Source organism: Wyeomyia smithii, chromosome 3 (genome assembly GCF_029784165.1).
Source record: "Wyeomyia smithii strain HCP4-BCI-WySm-NY-G18 chromosome 3, ASM2978416v1, whole genome shotgun sequence".
Classification (NCBI taxonomy): domain Eukaryota; kingdom Metazoa; phylum Arthropoda; class Insecta; order Diptera; family Culicidae; genus Wyeomyia; species Wyeomyia smithii.
In genome coordinates, this window is record NC_073696.1 from 23,441,568 (window position 1) to 23,459,261 (window position 17,694).

General features: G+C 42.8%; 1 protein-coding gene across 13 annotated transcripts in view; it reads left to right on the top strand.

The window, feature by feature from the left end:
- LOC129731256 (protein turtle) overlaps positions 1 to 17,694 on the top strand; it is a 116,997-nt gene extending 99,303 nt beyond the window's left edge. For 9 of the 13 annotated variants that reach the window (XM_055691103.1, XM_055691104.1, XM_055691106.1 and 6 more), the window contains 6 exons: positions 917 to 1,187; positions 1,243 to 2,097; positions 2,208 to 2,288; positions 2,810 to 3,223; positions 11,901 to 11,967; positions 12,157 to 17,694. In XM_055691103.1, coding sequence (XP_055547078.1) covers positions 917 to 1,187; positions 1,243 to 2,097; positions 2,208 to 2,288; positions 2,810 to 3,223; positions 11,901 to 11,967; positions 12,157 to 13,747 — 3,279 coding nt within the window. In that variant the 3' untranslated portion in view covers positions 13,748 to 17,694. Of the gene's footprint in view, positions 1 to 916; positions 1,188 to 1,242; positions 2,098 to 2,207; positions 2,289 to 2,559; positions 2,641 to 2,809; positions 3,224 to 11,883; positions 11,968 to 12,069; positions 12,082 to 12,156 lie in introns of all 13 variants that reach the window. The other 4 variants (XR_008728987.1, XM_055691112.1, XR_008728988.1 and 1 more) reach the window with 4 other exon arrangements.

The window sequence follows — 17,694 nt, forward strand, 5'->3', positions numbered from 1 at the left end:
GCTAAAAAGTATGTTCTTTGACTATGGTTTGAAATAATTAAAAATAAACCAGTAAAATAAATTGGGTAACGATTTTTGGAATATGTTTTTATAATTTAATCTTTACAACTGATTTTAGCAGAAAAATCTTTTTGTCTCGGCGTTTGAAAATAAACGGTAAAAAATTAATCGTTTTTTGTTACATATTTTCCTCCAAAGCAACATCTTTTTAACGAAAGGAAATGAAATGTTTGATTGGAATACCGAAAATAGAATCAACAAAATTTCAAAACTGAATGTTGGGTCCAATTAGTCTTATTATCCGGCAAATATATAATGCTTGTGCCAGTGTATTTTTTCTGAAATTCCTTTTTTTTCATGTTGCGTTTAACGTCGTACCTAAATATCGCGACTATCATTTGAGATATGCGAAAAATGTTATTAAAAATTAAAAAAAACATTTAGAGCATACATTTATAGTAACTTGAGAACGGTTGAAGCAGAAGAAAAATATAAAGATGCAAAGAGCTTGGTTATTCAAAATAAAATGTCCGTGACTTAAAAGTTGAACTTTCAATACACATTCTTCTTGAACGTCGACGCTATTGAATTTTCCATTTATTGAGGATACAAATTCTAAGCATTCTATGAATTCTACGAATTCTATGAATTCTATGTATTCCATTAGAGAGGATTCTCTGAATGTTGTGGGTTTTATAAATTCTATTTATTTCGATGTCACAATTTACTCTAACTTCCTTTCCGTCCACTGTTAGTTCATGTGTGTGTCTGCAATTGAATTCGCCTCATTAGCTTTCCCATCCAACTGACTATCATCCACAATTTACTAAAAATACTAATCACCGTGTTAAACCCTACAAAATTCATCGTTTTATTATTCTATGTTTTCATGTTCACTTTCACTCTTTTCACACAGGTGCCGCCTACTAATCAAACGAAACTGGAGGGAGAGAAGGTGCAGTTCACCTGCGAAGCGAAAGCGATGCCCGGCAACGTCACAGTGCGGTGGTTCCGCGAGGGTTCCCCAGTGCGGGAGGTAGCCGCACTCGAGACGCGCGTCACGATCAGAAAGGATGGGTCACTCATCATCAATCCGGTCAGTGCCGACGATTCCGGCATGTACACGTGTGAGGTGTCAAACGGCATCGGAGAACCACAAAGTGCTTCGGCTTTTTTAAATATAGAGTGTAAGAACTTCGCTAGTTTACACATTTACTCTGGCTAAACATTTTCTATTTGTAGATCCTGCCAAAGTGACCTTCACCCCAACAATACAATACTTACCGTTTCGTTTAGCTGGTGTTGTACAATGCTATATAAAAGCAAATCCTCCTCTACAATATGTAACATGGACCAAAGATAAAAGATTACTGGAACCTTATCAAACAAAAGACATAGTTATAATGAACAACGGTTCGCTGCTGTTCACTAGGGTCAACCAGAACCATCAGGGAAGGTACACGTGTACGCCGTACAATGCGCAGGGCACGCAGGGTTCCTCCGGCCACATGGAGGTGCTTGTACGGAAACCCCCGGCTTTTACGATCGAACCGGATCCACTGTACCAACGGAAGGTTGGTGAATCGGTCGAGATGCACTGCGACGCCCAGGAAGCGGAAGGCACGTCCAAACCGACGATCATCTGGCAGCGTCGCGATGGACAACCATTGCAGAAGAATCGGGTTCGGATCCTGAATGGTAACATTACGATCGAAAACCTCCGACGGTCCGACTTTGGTTACTATCAGTGTGTCGCTTCGAACGAGGTGGCCACGATCGTATCAGCCACGCAGTTAGTAATCGAAGGAACTCAGCCACACGCTCCGTACAACCTCAGCGGATCGGCAACCGAATTCTCGGTGACGCTGTCCTGGATGCCGGGCTACAGTGGCGGACCGGATTATAAACAGGACTACACCATCTGGTACCGGGAGGCAGGAGTGTCGGATTGGTCTACGATTCCGGTCACTCCGTCCGGCAGCACACAGGTGACCATCAACCGGCTCTCACCCGGAACGACTTACGAGTTTCAGGTGATCGGCAAAAATGCTCTCGGCGATGGCATGATGAGCAAGGTGATCACGATACGCACGTTAGGTGAGTAACCACTGAATAACTGCTTTACTTGCGATTGAACTTAATTATAATCATAACCTTTGAAACATGAACATTTCTCTGTGATTATTTGAATGCTTTAACTCAATAAGATGTCCAAAAACCGAAGAAAACATCCACTACGACCGCAGCACCTAACGAAAAAGAATTTAAGCACGCTTCGGATGACTTGGGTAAGAAGTCATTAGGCAATGGAGTTTGTTCAAATATACTACAAAAAACCCTTAGGTGGCTTCTAGCATACGCTTAGTTACGCACTAAAACACAACACAAAAAAAAATCGCTCATCAACTATTTACATGCACGTTTTCATAGTCGTAGAGTCAATAAAAATTGCAAATATTGGTTTTAGATATTACACACCCAACATAACAAACCATTCACCAAAAACCACATTCACCATCGGCCTGTTCGTTTTTCTTCTTCTTTTCGATTTGTTTGCAGACGTTCTAAGTTATCACAATATTTTGTTTCCAACCGATTCGTCTGGCTCAACATTTTTCCCTCCTGTTTTCCGTCCGACAGGTATTTAATTTCATTTCTAGAAAGCAACAAAACCCTACACTATCATCAGCATCAAAATAATTCATACCGATCGCGCATAACCCGCTTTTGCTGTTTAGGGTTTACTGATTCCGAATCCGCGAAATTCTTTTCTCATATACTGATACGGTTTCTGTTCTGTTTTCGCTAGGTCCGAAACCCGGTCAACCGCGCAACGTGACCGTGGTGGAGATCCCGAACGGCTTTCTCATCTCGTGGCAGGTTCCACTCGAGCGAGCCCATCTGGTGCAGTTCTACACGATCAAGTACCGCACGGACGCCCAGTGGAAGACACTGAACCGGGGCCAGATCCGCCCGGAGGAGACGTCCTACCTGGTGAAGAATCTGGTCGGTGGCCGGACCTACTACTTCCGGGTGCTGGCCAACTCGCTCAAGAGCTACGAATCGAGCGAGGAGATCAAGTTCCCGGTGCCGGCCCGCGTCAAGCACAAGGCCATCACGGCCGGCGTCGTCGGCGGAATACTGTTCTTCATCGTGGCCATCATCCTGTCGATCTGCGCCGTCAAGATCTGCAACAAGCGCAAGCGCAGAAAACAGGAAAAAGGTGAGTGCGTTGGTTACCCGAGCCCGCAGTCCGGGGCCGTAGTCAGGGTGTATACTTTCGCTATCCGGTGGCAGGCGCAGCAGCAGTGCGGCGGTGCTAACACGATCGGCTTGTTTCTTCCACTAACATGTTTAGTTTTTTTTTACGCTCGGTGTTCTTAGTCTAATCCATCTAATCCCATTATCGTATGAGGCGCTAGTGAAAACGAGACCAATCAGAAACTATTTTGTTGCTGTTTCAAGAGTAATGAATTTTATTCAGTCATAGCTAATTTAAATATAAGTAGTAATTTATGCAGTTCGAAACAGTCGGTTTAAATGAAAGTTATGAGATTCATCGTCATCCTTCATCTTCCATTAATATCAATGTCATCATTCTGTTTAATATAAATACGGCGCCCATTGATTAGAACTTTTGTAGAATATCCCCATTGATATACGTGCCCTACAGTATAATCAGTTGATTGAGTGATTGGCCGGTTACCTCGACGCGCTCCCAGTTAGGTACCTAGAATATGTTTCATAAAGTCAATTACCATTCAAGGATTAGCAGACCAAATTTCACTAGATTTTAAGCAAGCCTTGTTGAGAAGTTGGATTCTGCTCTGGTACAATGCATTACAGGTTCACAGCCGATGTTCCTAGCTTTCGCATGCCATACTACAAAAGTGACAAGTATCATTCTGAACTCGACAAATGTTCCTTTAACGATACTTATTTGGACAGTGCCAAGTTATTAGTGCTGTGTAGGTAATATGAGCTAATTCATCAAACTCTAAGAGCTTTTTGTTGACTGTCACTTGTTATTATTCCCAGTATTTAGGTTGAATTTTTACTGTACAAATGCTTTCAATACCGCAGAGCCCAGCATAAATTGACAGATTGTCGCCAGACAGTCATATTGTTAGCCAATTACCCATTGCCACTGATAACTGTACTCCAAAGCAAGGTTGCATATTCAATTTGGGGGTGTCAACTCCATTCAATTGGCCGCGTGCCGATAATTCGTTCCACAAGTACACTTTTGAAACATGATGTACGACAAACTTGCAGTCTTTAAGTAATGTTACCAGTTTGTCAAAAAAAGCAGTACTCTAATTCTTATACCTCAAGTGTGTGTCACTTCACGGGGAAATATATTTTACTCTCACGCTCACTTCACTTTTTGAGACCTATCCCCGATTCCACCTCCGTGAAGTGAGATTGTGACAGTGAAGTGAAATTAAGAATAGAACAAGTGAAATGAGATTGTTTCCCAGCTCAAATTTCAAAGACCCAGAAAGTCGTTTTTTCCTGGTTTTTAGATAACACCAGATCTTGACGTTTTCTGTATCTCCTATCTGACATTTGGCATAAAAAATGTTTTGAATGAACTTCATGAGCTAGTGTGCATTTTTTTCATCGGGCAAGAAGCTGAAACTTTGACCGCTTTGAGGCACGGATCAAATTCGTTCTGTTACTGAAGAATCAATCCAATATTTACCATTAGATCACAAATCAATCAATTTCAAAACTCAAGTAATCTACGTGGAATCATTTCACCGTTCAAAATGGTCGTGAAATAATTCCACGCGAAACGTTGCTTTTTCCATTTTCACTTCACTGATATGACACTCATAATAACCCAGATTTCACGCAAAAGTCACTTTGCGACGTTTTTTTCACTTTTGTGAGTCCCGTAATAGGGCTTTATTCACTTCACTCTGATTTCACCATGAAGTGACTCTCGTAACAAGTAATAGTGTTTAGGTACTACTAGTTTGTCATATATCGTTTCACAAAATTGTGCTTGTGGAACGAGCTATCGACATTCGGCGAAAAAGCAACCTAAAATTGAATTTGTAACCTTGCTCCAAAGATTCTCTTGAAGTATTGCAGACTACGCAGCTGATCAACATGATCACCCAGTGAGACATTCATAAGACGTTTTCGCAGCCAACTGTTTCATGTGTAGGACAATCGCGGGGCTAGCGCTACGATCCTAGTGACACTAACAGTCTCTTCCGAGCCGAGACTCGAACCTACGACGACTGGTTTGTTAGGCCAGCGTCGTTCCTCGATATCAACTGGAAACTTGCAACACATATAACATAAATCATAGCGATTTTGAAGCGTAATCGGAGCAAACAAATTTTAGGATATGACTTTTTTGTATGGATTTGTGGACATAATTTTCGGTTTTTAATGTTGCAACCAGGGCTCTACATTTTCGAAACAAAACAATGAAACTGATATACTCGCGCTGTCATTTCGATTCGAACAGTTTCATTTTTACTTGATTCCTTTCGGCTACTGTCAACGAATCACTTCTTTCTCTTTTTCCCGTCTGTTGTTCATCGGATCGTTTCAAATGAAACTAATGACTATTTCAATCTTCAGAGTGGCGGAAATGAGTTTGTCAGGCTCTGGTTGCAATCACTTGGAAATCCTTCGGCAGATTTTAGTACACATTTTCAGCTTTCTATCGAAAAATATTTTATTTTCAATATAATTTTCTAAAAATTATTTTTGCAATACGTTCGACAAAACTTTGTGTGATATTCTAAGTACAGAAGAATAAATTATTTGAAGAAAACATCCATTACAAAATTGTTAACGTTATTGTTAGCGTGATTATAGTTGATCAAAAAGTTGCTGTTATTGCCCAATTCTACTTTTTGGCGGGTTTTGATTGTTAATGAAAATTACTGAAATTTGGTACAGAGATGTAAAATGGAAATCTAAAAAGGAGAGAAAGGATGAAATTTGTACCTTTTTAGATGCTTTTAGAACGGTCAGTTTTAATTTCTTTCGTTCTTGTAGCATCGATTGGAAAATCATCTACGCATCTAGCCAAATGCTGATACTTGTAATTTGATTATACGAACTATTGTGCTATTGAAAATTGTTAATGCAGATTTCCAAGAATCAGAGCTGAGCCTAATGCTTGCTTTCCCTAACACGGTCGATAGAATACCTAGTTAACCGGGAATGCTTTCTTCAGGCACTCTCTTCGTAACTACTCCCTAAGTTTAAGTATCTCAGTGCAACTGAAGAAGACAATGTATTGAAAATTTAACTTCATTCTTGTTCTGTACACGGCAAAGAAAGAAGCCACATAGCTGCACACTGACTTTTGCTGTGCACACTGACTTGTCTGGAGCAGAGCATTTGACTCTCATTCTGGAAACAGCAGCGGGAGGTGCCATTGAATGCCGGATAGCAGTACACAGAGTAAAAAACGTATTTCTAATCATGTGCGACAGAAAAATACAATGCTACCGATGGCGACCATCAGTGTTTTGCAGCATGTATTTTCAGTTTAAAATATGAATCATTGAGCAAGACTTATAACAATTTTTACAACGGGCGAGGGTGTTTATTTTTCATGTGTTTTTTAATGTCCGGGCAACCAGCAAGGTGTTCCAATAAATTCCTGAGAAATAAATTGTGCTATTATTGGCAATTTTCAGAATGTCATTTAAATGAATTTTCGGTTTTCTAGTTTTTTAGTGCCTATTCCAAAATCTTGGTTGGCACTATATCAAAAATGTTGTGGCGATCTTGATTGGTAACCCTTCCAACTCGCCTCGTTGTAATCACCGACCAGGTAACTCATTCTCGACATCACAACGTAACTCATTCTCAACCTCACACGATCTCTCGATCTTCGAAAATCGATCGACAGATACACGTACACTCAAACCATCTCATGTATATATAATGTGAAATTTAATTAGTATTAAACTACCTACTAACGAGAGCACACGTGTTATATCATTCGTACGCAGCAACCGAAAAATTCCCAAATTGGTGACCCCGACGGAACAGTATTCGTGTTCCGTATCGAATTCCGTATTTTTACACCACGTTTCGTGAACCGCGATAATCCGCGCTAAAGAAATTTTCGGTTAAGTAAAAACCACCCCAAAAAGTGAAACACGACTTTGTGACAGCCTGTCGTGAAGATCGAGACCAGTGAACCGACGGCTATCGCGAACCACATGCGAAGTTTTTTCATTCCGCCATCGCGAATAAAAGCCGCTGTCGTTGCACATTTTCGGCCATCTGGAACACAACGTTTAACCAGTCTGCTCTCTGGGATGACGCTTGGTGACCAGAAGCCAACTGTTCTATTGTCTGAAATGAAACGTTTGGGTGGTGACGGTTGGACGGACACAGTGCTTTCGAATTTGTTGTTACGCGCGTTGCCCAGTACCGTCCGCTCGATCATCGCTCCGATTCCAACCGCCACACTCGAAAAACAAGCGGAAGTCGCTAATAAAATAATGGAGGCACCGCGCAATGAAATTGCGGCGATTCAGTCCCCTGAAAAATTGTCGATTTCAAGCTTGGAGCAACGTATTGAAGCATTCACCCGCCGTTTCGACGAAGTTCTTTCGCAAAATTCCCGACGACGAGGAGGTTCTGCAAGTCGTCAAAAATCCCGTTCGCCTGGACGACGCGATGCGACCCCATCGCGTTCAAATGGAACTCGCCGTTGGATTTGCTGGTTCCACTAGCGCCATGGGGTCCAGGCCCGTAAGGGTGAAAAGCAAAAAGGTGAGAACTCTAACGTACCATGCATTTTTTACGACGGAAAGATGCCCGTCTACTCTCGTCCCGATAAAAACTCAATGTCGGGTTTCTGCCCGAACCCAAAATAAATCAACATGATACACCGTACCCCGACTCCAACCCACCCGTGAATATCCGAAGAATCCACGTTCAGGACCAACAGACATCACAGAAGTTTCTCATCGACACGGGTACTGACCTTCCAGTTGTACCCCCTTCTCCGCACGAGCTTCTCCACCCTGAAAAATCCCACCAACTCTTCGCTGCCAATGGAAGCCCAATCCAGACGTACGGGACGAAACGCCTCTCTATCGATATAGGCCTTCGTCGTTCTTTTTTTGAGTTTTCACCGTCGCTGATGTCAAATCACCCATTATCGGTACGGATTTCTTGAAGCATTACGATCTGTTGGTGGACCTGAAGCGTAATAAATTGATTGACAATCAAACTCGCTTGGAAATCAGAAACATTAATGCCGTCTCCGAACCCACCATAACCACTTTCCGTTTGCTGACATCCTGGAGGAGTACCAAGACATCACCATTCTAAACATGAACCACCGTCCCACGAAAGCGAAAACCGTCCATCAAATCATTACCACTGGTCAGCCTGTATTTTCTCGCCCTCGACGTTTGCCGATCGATAAGCTGAATGAAGCGAGAGCGGAGTTCAGGTTTTTGATGGAGCAAAGTATCTGCCAACCTTCCAAAAGTTCTTGGGCCAGCCCTCTACACATGGTCAAGAAGTCTAACGGCACGATCCCCGATTGGTATCCCATTCCGCACATTCAGGATTTTTCCAACATCTCCCACAACAGAAAATTTTTTTCGTGCACCGATCTGCAGCGGGCCTACCACCAAATACCCGTGGCACCAGAAGATATCCCGAAAATTGCCATTACCACGCCATTTGGCTTGTTCGAATTTAGGCACATGACATTCGGACTCCGGAATGCAGGGCAAACGCTGCAGATGCATCTCCACGACATTTTAGGCGATTTTGACTTCGTTTTCCCATACGTTGATGATCTTTGTATTGCGTCCGATGACATCGAACAACACAAAAAGATCTTCGCCTGGTGTTCAATCGGCTGAGATAGAACGGACCCACCGTAAATGCCGGCAAGTGCCAAATTGGCAAATCGGAAATTACATTTCTTGGTCACCTGATCACTCAAGATGGCATAAAACCTACACCCAGCAAGGTTGAAGCCATCATTAATTTTCCATGGCCAGTGGTAGCGAAGCAGCTGAAGCGGTTCCTGGGGACAATCAATTTCTACCGCCGTTTCATTCCGCGCGCCGAAAGGCAACGTTCGAAATGACAAAACACCTTTAACGTGGGACGACATAACAATAGCCGCCTTCAAGCAAAGCAAACAGGACCTGACAAACGTAGCTCTTCTCACGCATCCGTGTTGTGATGCCAAGTTAGCACTGGCAGTCGACGCATCCGGCACCGCTATTGGAGCGGTGTTGCACCAAATAACCGAAAAAGGCTGTCAACCTCTCGCGTACTTCTCTCGTAAGCTGAGCGATAGCAAGCAAAAAGCCAGCACCTACGATCGAGAGTTGTTTGCGATATACGAGGCCGTGAAATATTTCAAGGACTCACTCACTGCTCGCGAGTTCTGCATATACACGGACCATAAGCCTCTCACCACAGCTTTCCAACAGCGACCAGAACGAGCCAGCCCAACACAGCAACGGCATCTCAGTTTCATTAGCGAGTACACAACGGATATTCGCCATATACCTGGCGAAGAAAACCGAGTTGCCGACATGCTGAGCCGCATCGAAGCCATCTCTAACACCAACGAAGCCATCGATTTCGAGCTGATGGCCAAACAGCAGCGAGACGATACCGAGCTCCAGTCGTTCCTCAACGATCCACCCACCAATACTACGTTGGCACTTAAGGCACTCCAGTCTCCATTGTCAACGCTCCCGATGTATTACGACATCTCTACTCCTGCGATCCGACCGTTCGTGCCCAAGAATTTTCGGAGGCAGGTCATCCTGAAGCTCCATAGCACATCTCATCCTGGTGTTCGTGCGACCACTCGTCTCGTGACGGACCGTTACGTGTGGCCTTCGGTGCGATTGTAAAAACTTTGTCAATCGTTGCATCTCTGCCAGAAATCAAAAGTCATTCGTCACAACAGAGCACCAATTATCCCGATCGCCACACCGGATGATAGGTTCTCACACATTCATATGGATTTGATCGGACCCCTACCACCATCGGATAGAAACGCGTATTGTCTAACGATGATCGACAAGTTTACGCGTTGGCCCGAAGTAATCCCGATTCCCAACATGACCGCAGTCACAGTCGCGCGAGCTTCCTTCAATGGATGGGTTGCGTGATTTGGAGTTCCAAAAAATGTCACTACGAACCTTGGAAGGCAGTTCGAGTCTGAATGTTATAATGTTGAACAGCTGGTACGAAACACCATCACCTTGTCGAAGTCCCCTGCGGGATCCGAATGGACCGGATAGACCACTCGACATCCTCACACAACACTGCACATCCTCCATCGTAGCCTTTATCAGTCTGGTAAGTTTACCGGAGAAGCCGTTTTCGTCAAGTATTCTCCATAGCTCTTTACAATTAATCGTGTCATAAGCGGCTTTGAAGTCGATGAAGATATGATGCATATGGACTCTGTATTCGCGGCATTTTTGAGGATCCGCCACAGAGTAAAAATCTGGTCCGCTGTTGACCGACCCTCCATGAAGCTGGCCTGGTAACTTCCTGCAAATCTGTTGGTTAGTGATGACAGTCGCTGCAAAACTATTCGGGTAGGCGGCATTCTGGATAGTGATCGCCCGGTAGTTTTCACAATCTAGCTTGTTGCCTTTCTTGTAGATGGGAGAGATAACCCCATACTTCCACTTCTTTGGTAGGCACTCCGTTACTCAAATCTTGACAATTAGCCGATGCAGACAACTGGCCAACTTACCCGGACCCATCTTGACAAGCGCGCTCCGACACAGTCCTTTTCAGATGCATTGTTGTTTTAATGATGCCGGATAGCATCATTAACCTCGCTTGTCGATTGGGGTAGCAAATCTCCGTCGCTTGTCGCACCGACAGTCTCCAGCGTCGCTTTTCCGGTCTTCTACCTGTACGCCATTCAGATGTTCGAAGTGCTATCTCGACCTTTCGATCATCTCGATCATCTGTCAAGATACTTCTATCCTTATCCTTGCACATTTCGGCTCGCGGAACAAAGCCTTTGCGGGATGCGTTGAATTTCTGATAGAACTCTCATGTTTCATTAGAGCGGTACAGCTGTTCAGCGTTCTTAAAAAAAAAAAACAAAACAAAACGCAAAGATAAAGGTTATTTTTTAAAAAAATCTTTCGGTTCTATTTTCATTGGTTTCACAGGTTTCCCACGACATATCGTTCTTTATGACGCATGAAAAATTTGTCAAAAAATCACAGTACAACTTTCGAGCACGTGGTTTTGCCGTCAAATTCTAATTATCGTTGCCGTGGGGGGCTTATTTGACTTTCTAGGACTTCAAACCAGAACACTTCTTTGATTTCTGAATATTCTTATTTTTCGAGTTGCAGTACGGACAGAGAGGTTCAGATACCTTTCAAAAATTTTCGTCTTTCTGTCCATAGAACTATCTGCCTTAACAACACATATTTTTGTTACTTCTTGGTTTTCTTTCGACACTCAAATGTTTAGAAAAACTTTTTCAACACATCGTGGACTGTGGTTTCGGGAAAATTAGGTTTTTTCCAGTTAACGTATCGTATTGCTCATTATTGGAAAAATTTTCACTAGCGCCCAATTTTCATTCATATTATATTATTTCACATATTCATAATTCGTATACCCAGTCAGGTAAGTCCATTCACGCACAGACAAGAAAAAAAATTGGTTCAATACCATGTGCATTAAAAAAACGAAAAAATGGGTATACGCCTTGATGAGTGCCGTCTAACCGATTCCACTTTTGTGCCACGAGCAGATATCTTTCTTGTCCCGCCCCGTGGGCTTGCTCTGTCCCCAAGGGGGAGAAAGTCACCAACCGCCGGCGGCGGGAAAGAATGGCTCGATATTACCGCCCCCGTTAACGTGTAGAAATTATCCGATTACAGAACTCAACATGGTAACAGCACGGATCACGGATCGGAACGCCCTGAGCCAGCCGGTGCCTTTGAGAAGGTAGGAGCGAAATTCGCTAATTTTTTTTAAATAAATGTTTTCTTCTACTAACAATTGCTTTTTCCCAAACTCATGCCTTCCCGCTTTGAATTACTTGAAAAGTTAGAGCTAAAGGTAATTCGACTCCTTTTCGTAACTTCAAAAAAATGTGCTGGAATTGATTAACTGAGATTCGAATTTAATCCGCAGATATCTACAAAAAGGAAGTAAAGCCAGCCGATTGCCTGGCCTGAGCATCCTGGTCGCCATAATGCACTGGATTTGGCCCCCGGGGAGGTGTCAGAACTGCGACAGCATCTATTCGAATAAGTTCACCGGTGACCACTCCGCCAATCTTGGTCAGATTCACCGTTCAGCAGACGGGCGGTTCGTTTTGCCGCAGGATGCCGTCGATGGAATCGTATCTATTCGAAACAGTATTGTTTCGTACTACAGCAGCAGTGATGACGGAGGATTCCTGCCGAAGCGGTTGTCAATGACGCGAGCCTCCTGGAGACGCCCGTTGGTGGCTTGCCCCAGTCAGCTGAGCTTACGTTCGGAGGATGGATTTGTTATGGCGGAACCGCAGCAACCGGCACATTCCCTGTATACCAACACGATGCCGGAGAGTCTCCATCTTACGACAATAAGTTCCACTGTACCTGCTCCGATGGTGAATCAGTCTTTGTACACGACACCTTCGCGGATTTCCAAGGTAGTCGCCAGCTCCCCTGCAACATCTAGCCCGCAAGTCGTCAATTCACCCTGGTCACCGTTGTACTTTAGTGATCTCAGTTCGGTTCACCATCTAAGCTCAGCGGATCGGTCCTATCCGACACCGCAGAGCGCTGCATCTGCCCATCGGTACAACTATGCGGGCTACCAGCACGAGCTTCCATTGTTAGGCAGCTTGCATAACACCTCGCGGCAGTTTTCGAATGGTTTCGTGCCGGTGCAAGTGCCCAGTTCCAGGTATTACCATCACAACCTGTATCAGAATTTGCCCTTCCATAGCCATACGTATAGTAACAGGCCGAAGTTCTCGCGATATCATCCCCGGCTTATGCCGAGGAGCTTAACCAGGGCGATACCGGAGCTCCGGTCTCCGATGTTGAATCTGAACCTTAGTACAACACCGCTGAGCGCAACGCTGGAAGCCTCCCCTCAGAGTTATTCCAGCTCCAGTGGCTTCGGCAGTAAGAATACCTCCAACAACACACAGCAGACGAACAGTTTTCAAGTTTCTAACAATCTGCTGCGCGAGTGGCGATACCTTCCACCCTATCGACCGCCTCCTCCGCCTCCGAGTTTGCACCACTCGGCTCCGCTGTCCTTCGGTGGCGGCCGCTTCGACCATCCGCCCTACTCGATGTCGCACTGGCTGGAACTGATCACAAGACTGAATATGGCCTCCGAGAAGGCCAACATCAACAATGCGGCAGACGTGGGCAGCGTGGACGGTCATTACGAGTTCGATCCATCAACGCCCACGCCAACGGCTTCGACTCCGACCGGAATCATGCGCGATGATTTCCACCATCTGATGACGCTTCCGTCGACTTCCAGCGATCTGCTGTGGAACGCCGCTGGTTTGTCACTGGGCGGCACTGGTGGAACCACGACCGCAGGAATCACCGTCGGTACTCGCAAGCGAGGTCAATCTCGCTACGACAACATCGACGCTCGGGTCGAAGCCATGAAGGAGGAGTTCTACGAGTGGCGAAAGCGACAGCAGCAGCAGAACGAAGGAATCGGCGGTCTCGATGCCAGTCGGGTGATCGAGCTGGAAAGTTCCTGTTGAAGACCCGGCAAGCGATTGTAGTAACTGTAATGTAGACCTTAGGGAGCTTCCGAAACGATCGAACGTGCTATTGAAATACGTGCTTAATTATAAGACTCGACTTATCCAATAACTATAGCAATATCTAATTAATTAAAAAAAATTGTGAATGGATCTACCACATAGGAAGCGCACGCTAATCGTATGGATCGATCCGCGAAGACGTTTAGGAAACACACTCACACACAGAAACACACACACGCAGAAAAAAAGAAGGAAAGTAAAACAAGGACAACAAAAAGATAACACATGTTAAAGACTTTTATAATAGTTATGTAAAAACAAAAAAAAAAGGGATGATTGTGGTTCAGAATGAGGCTTTGGTGTCCCTGAAATAGGGGAAAAGACGGTTGGAAGGGATTTGATGAGTTTTCCGTAGTTTACTTCTGCATGAACGAACGCATCAATCGTGAAGCAAGCGGCTGCTTCAGAACTTTTTGGAAGTAATTATTAGTGAAGCAAAATAAAAGGCAGGAAAGCTCATCACGTTAGCACAGTTGCGTACGTACAGTGCTGAACTCGTATCGGGGAAGTGACAGTTGCGTGAAGGGACTTCAGTAGGTTGTGCTGATAGTTACTTCAGTTCTTCAGGAAACGGAAGTCTTCCAACGGAAAGCGCACTGGATGAGTCCAGCAGGCTTTAACAAGTTATTCACATTTTTAACATTTACATAACCTAAATCATTGGGAAGAATAAGAAATACTAAAAGTGTTCATGAATCCGAAGATGACTTCACACAAAACAGTCTTAGCAGGCTTTGCTCATTAAATGGTAATTTTCTTCATTTTTGGTGATAACTTTCTACACCGAAAGAGTTTTGTCTGCAAAATCTTCTAATTATTAAATTAAAAGTATAGTTGCAATTCACTGAAAAGGTTCGATACTGAATCCCGGCACATTAACAAGTCCCTTTCGTAACTGCAACCTTCCGTTGCGAGTTCGGCATCCTCTTCGCGAGCACTATTGACAGCACCAACACAAAGCACACACACACACACACAAACACGCGCAAACACGCCAGCATACGAAAAACAATTAACACCCATATTTGCAAGAAAAAAAAAATAGGAAGATTATAACCTCTTTTCATTAGATTTCACAAATGCTCACATATTCTCACGATTGCACTTCGGTAGGCTACAAGCAACGCGAAGAGTGTTAGTGAAAACACTACTGTACTGATGCAGCCAATCACACATACACGAATAAACACACACTCGAAACAGAAAAAAAAAACAGTCAGCAACACGAATCGGTTGTACGTGTTTTACGAAAATATGCCGAGAGCGCGAAAGAAAGAAAAAAAAGTAGACATAATATCAATATTTAATGTTCTTGAAACTAACAATATTCACAAATATATACAGCAGAAAAGGAAGAAAAAAGAAAAAACACATAATTATGAATAAAGAAACTAAGTAAGATAAATTACGATAAAGTAAAAAAAAAAAACATCGACTGGCACCGAAAGCTGCCGGAATTCGAACCGTGCCGCGGTACGCGTCATTTCTTTCGTTCAAGCAAAGTCCGACAGCCATGCCGCCCGATTCGGACCCCGGGCTGCTCCGGCTGCTAGCCGGGAGAACATTCATTCTAAACTAGCAAAAGCAAACAAAAACACATACACAACATACGCGCACTCACCGTACAGACACACAAGACGAGAGGTACGAAATCGAAACCTTTTCGGACGGGTGAGCAGTAACTTAAAATTCGATTTAATAACAAATTATTAGTGAGTACTTACTGATATTAGTAATAAAATTCTGTACTACGAAAGTAAAAAAAACAAATCCGATGAAAACGCAGCGGTTGGAAGGTTATAAGAAGATGATGAAGAAGAAAAAATTGAAAATACAAACTGAACAACATTAGTTTAAACATTATTTTACTTAAGATCTGATATTATTTTAAGCGCAGTAGTTTGTAAGTAATAAAAAGCAGTACACTCTAGTAGAGAATAGTCGACCTATGAAAGGAATCGGTGAGATTAGCCATTGTTCTTTCCGTACCGTTGTGTAATCGAGTAGATTACGTTATTACGTGCTCCACCTGTCAAGTTTTAATCATTCTTCTGGAATGCTGCTTATGATATTGTTAATTTTTGTTTAACAGCAAACTCTGCATTTCTCTTGCTGCCGGTAATTTTATGTTTAGGCGGTTTTTTTTCTCCGCGCAGACTTCTACGATTATTAGTTGAGACTTTCAGTGCAAATGCACGCTCCAAAGATTGTTTAGTTTTACGGTTTTTAGTGTGTATAAAGCGATATTCTGCGTTTGCGTTCGACAAGTTTCGCAAGGCGCAAAACTAGAACAATTTTTCGAGAAAAAAAAACAAACATAAGTATATAAATCCTGTTGATAGTTCTTATTGATCTTATAATTCTTAACGAAGCAAACATCTTAATGAGACGAAAGTTGCGAAACAGTATGCAACATTTGTGTGATGAGGAAACAATTGAACAAAGTAAAAAAAATGAAAATGGTAGTGAAACTTAGAATTGAAGACGTAAGCCGTAAGTTATTCATGTTGTCTTTTTTCCCAGTGCGCTCTTTCGGTTGGCAATCCTAGTATCGTTGCCATGTTTTAAGTTGTTTTCCAGTTTCCCTGCGCCTACTACGTCCAGTGACATTCACCTTTCAGTTACTGCTCGAGCGACATATTGTTTCGAGCAGAACACACGACAAATAGATAATATACACACGATCTCTTGCTCCCCTCTCCCCTTTAAAAAGAAACCAAACACACACACACACACACACACACAAGACAAGTTTAATACAAATTATTGCTCTTCGAATAAGTGCAAACTGGTTTCAGTAATGAAGGAAATAGACGAAAATACGAAAAATTCTTCTTATTCGTTTTCAAATAGGTACCAGAACTAAAGGCAAATAGCAAATGGAAGAATTACTGTTTAAGATATGTAACGTAGCGAAAAAGTAAAAAGAAAAAAAAAACAAACAAACAATTGTTTAGCACTCAAGCTAGACATCTCTGAATCACGCCAACAGACACTATCTCTCTCACACCCACTAAACACACCTTTAAAAAAAATAGATGAACGCAATTCTTTACCCTTTTCCTAGAGGGTTGTAAATAGTCCCTGTTACTTTTTGTTTCATCATTTTTCCAACCGAAAAAGTAAAAAAAATGATCACCATGTTCCCACTCAACAAAAATTAGACACTGATGAAAGAAAAAACAGAGGTAAACAAAAATGGAACAAAAAAAAAGAAGAAGAACAGCAACTACCACACTGAGACAAAACATTCCATTAGCTTCTAGTTTGTATCAAATAAGAATAATTAGAAAACCAACCAACAACCAGCAAACAAAAAAAAACAAATCCTAACAAAACTGAATTAAATCTTGCCAGATCTAGTAGGACCGAGAACGCAGAAAGCGAAGAGCCAGACAGAGGTGTACGGAAGCAAAGAACCGGCTCGGACTTCTCTTCTTTTCTTCTTTCTCTTCCGAATCCGTTAACCTATTCTTGTTGTTGTTGTTGCTGTTGCGGCAGGTCGACATGCATCGGTTGTCTTCTTTTTCTTTTCGTTTTCTCTCCACGGTTTTGGTGCCACCCGAGTCGGAGTGATGTCAGAGTAAAATTCAGCCGTGGCCGATAAAACGAAACCGGAGACGCCGATTACTTTATGTATTCTGATTATTTTTTTCCGATTATCGTAGTATACTTAGCTTTTTGTTTTTGAAACACTTTTACGAGAGACCCGGTAGGACTAGCACAGAGAGATTAGTTATTTATTAAAGCGGAGTTTTTTTTATTTATTTTACGAGTTTTGAATATTTTTTTTTCAAACGCAATTTTTTATCGTTATTTAAGTTGAAATGTAAAATGTAAAAAGGATATAATTTTTACAAAAGTAAATAAAATAAGAAAACTTA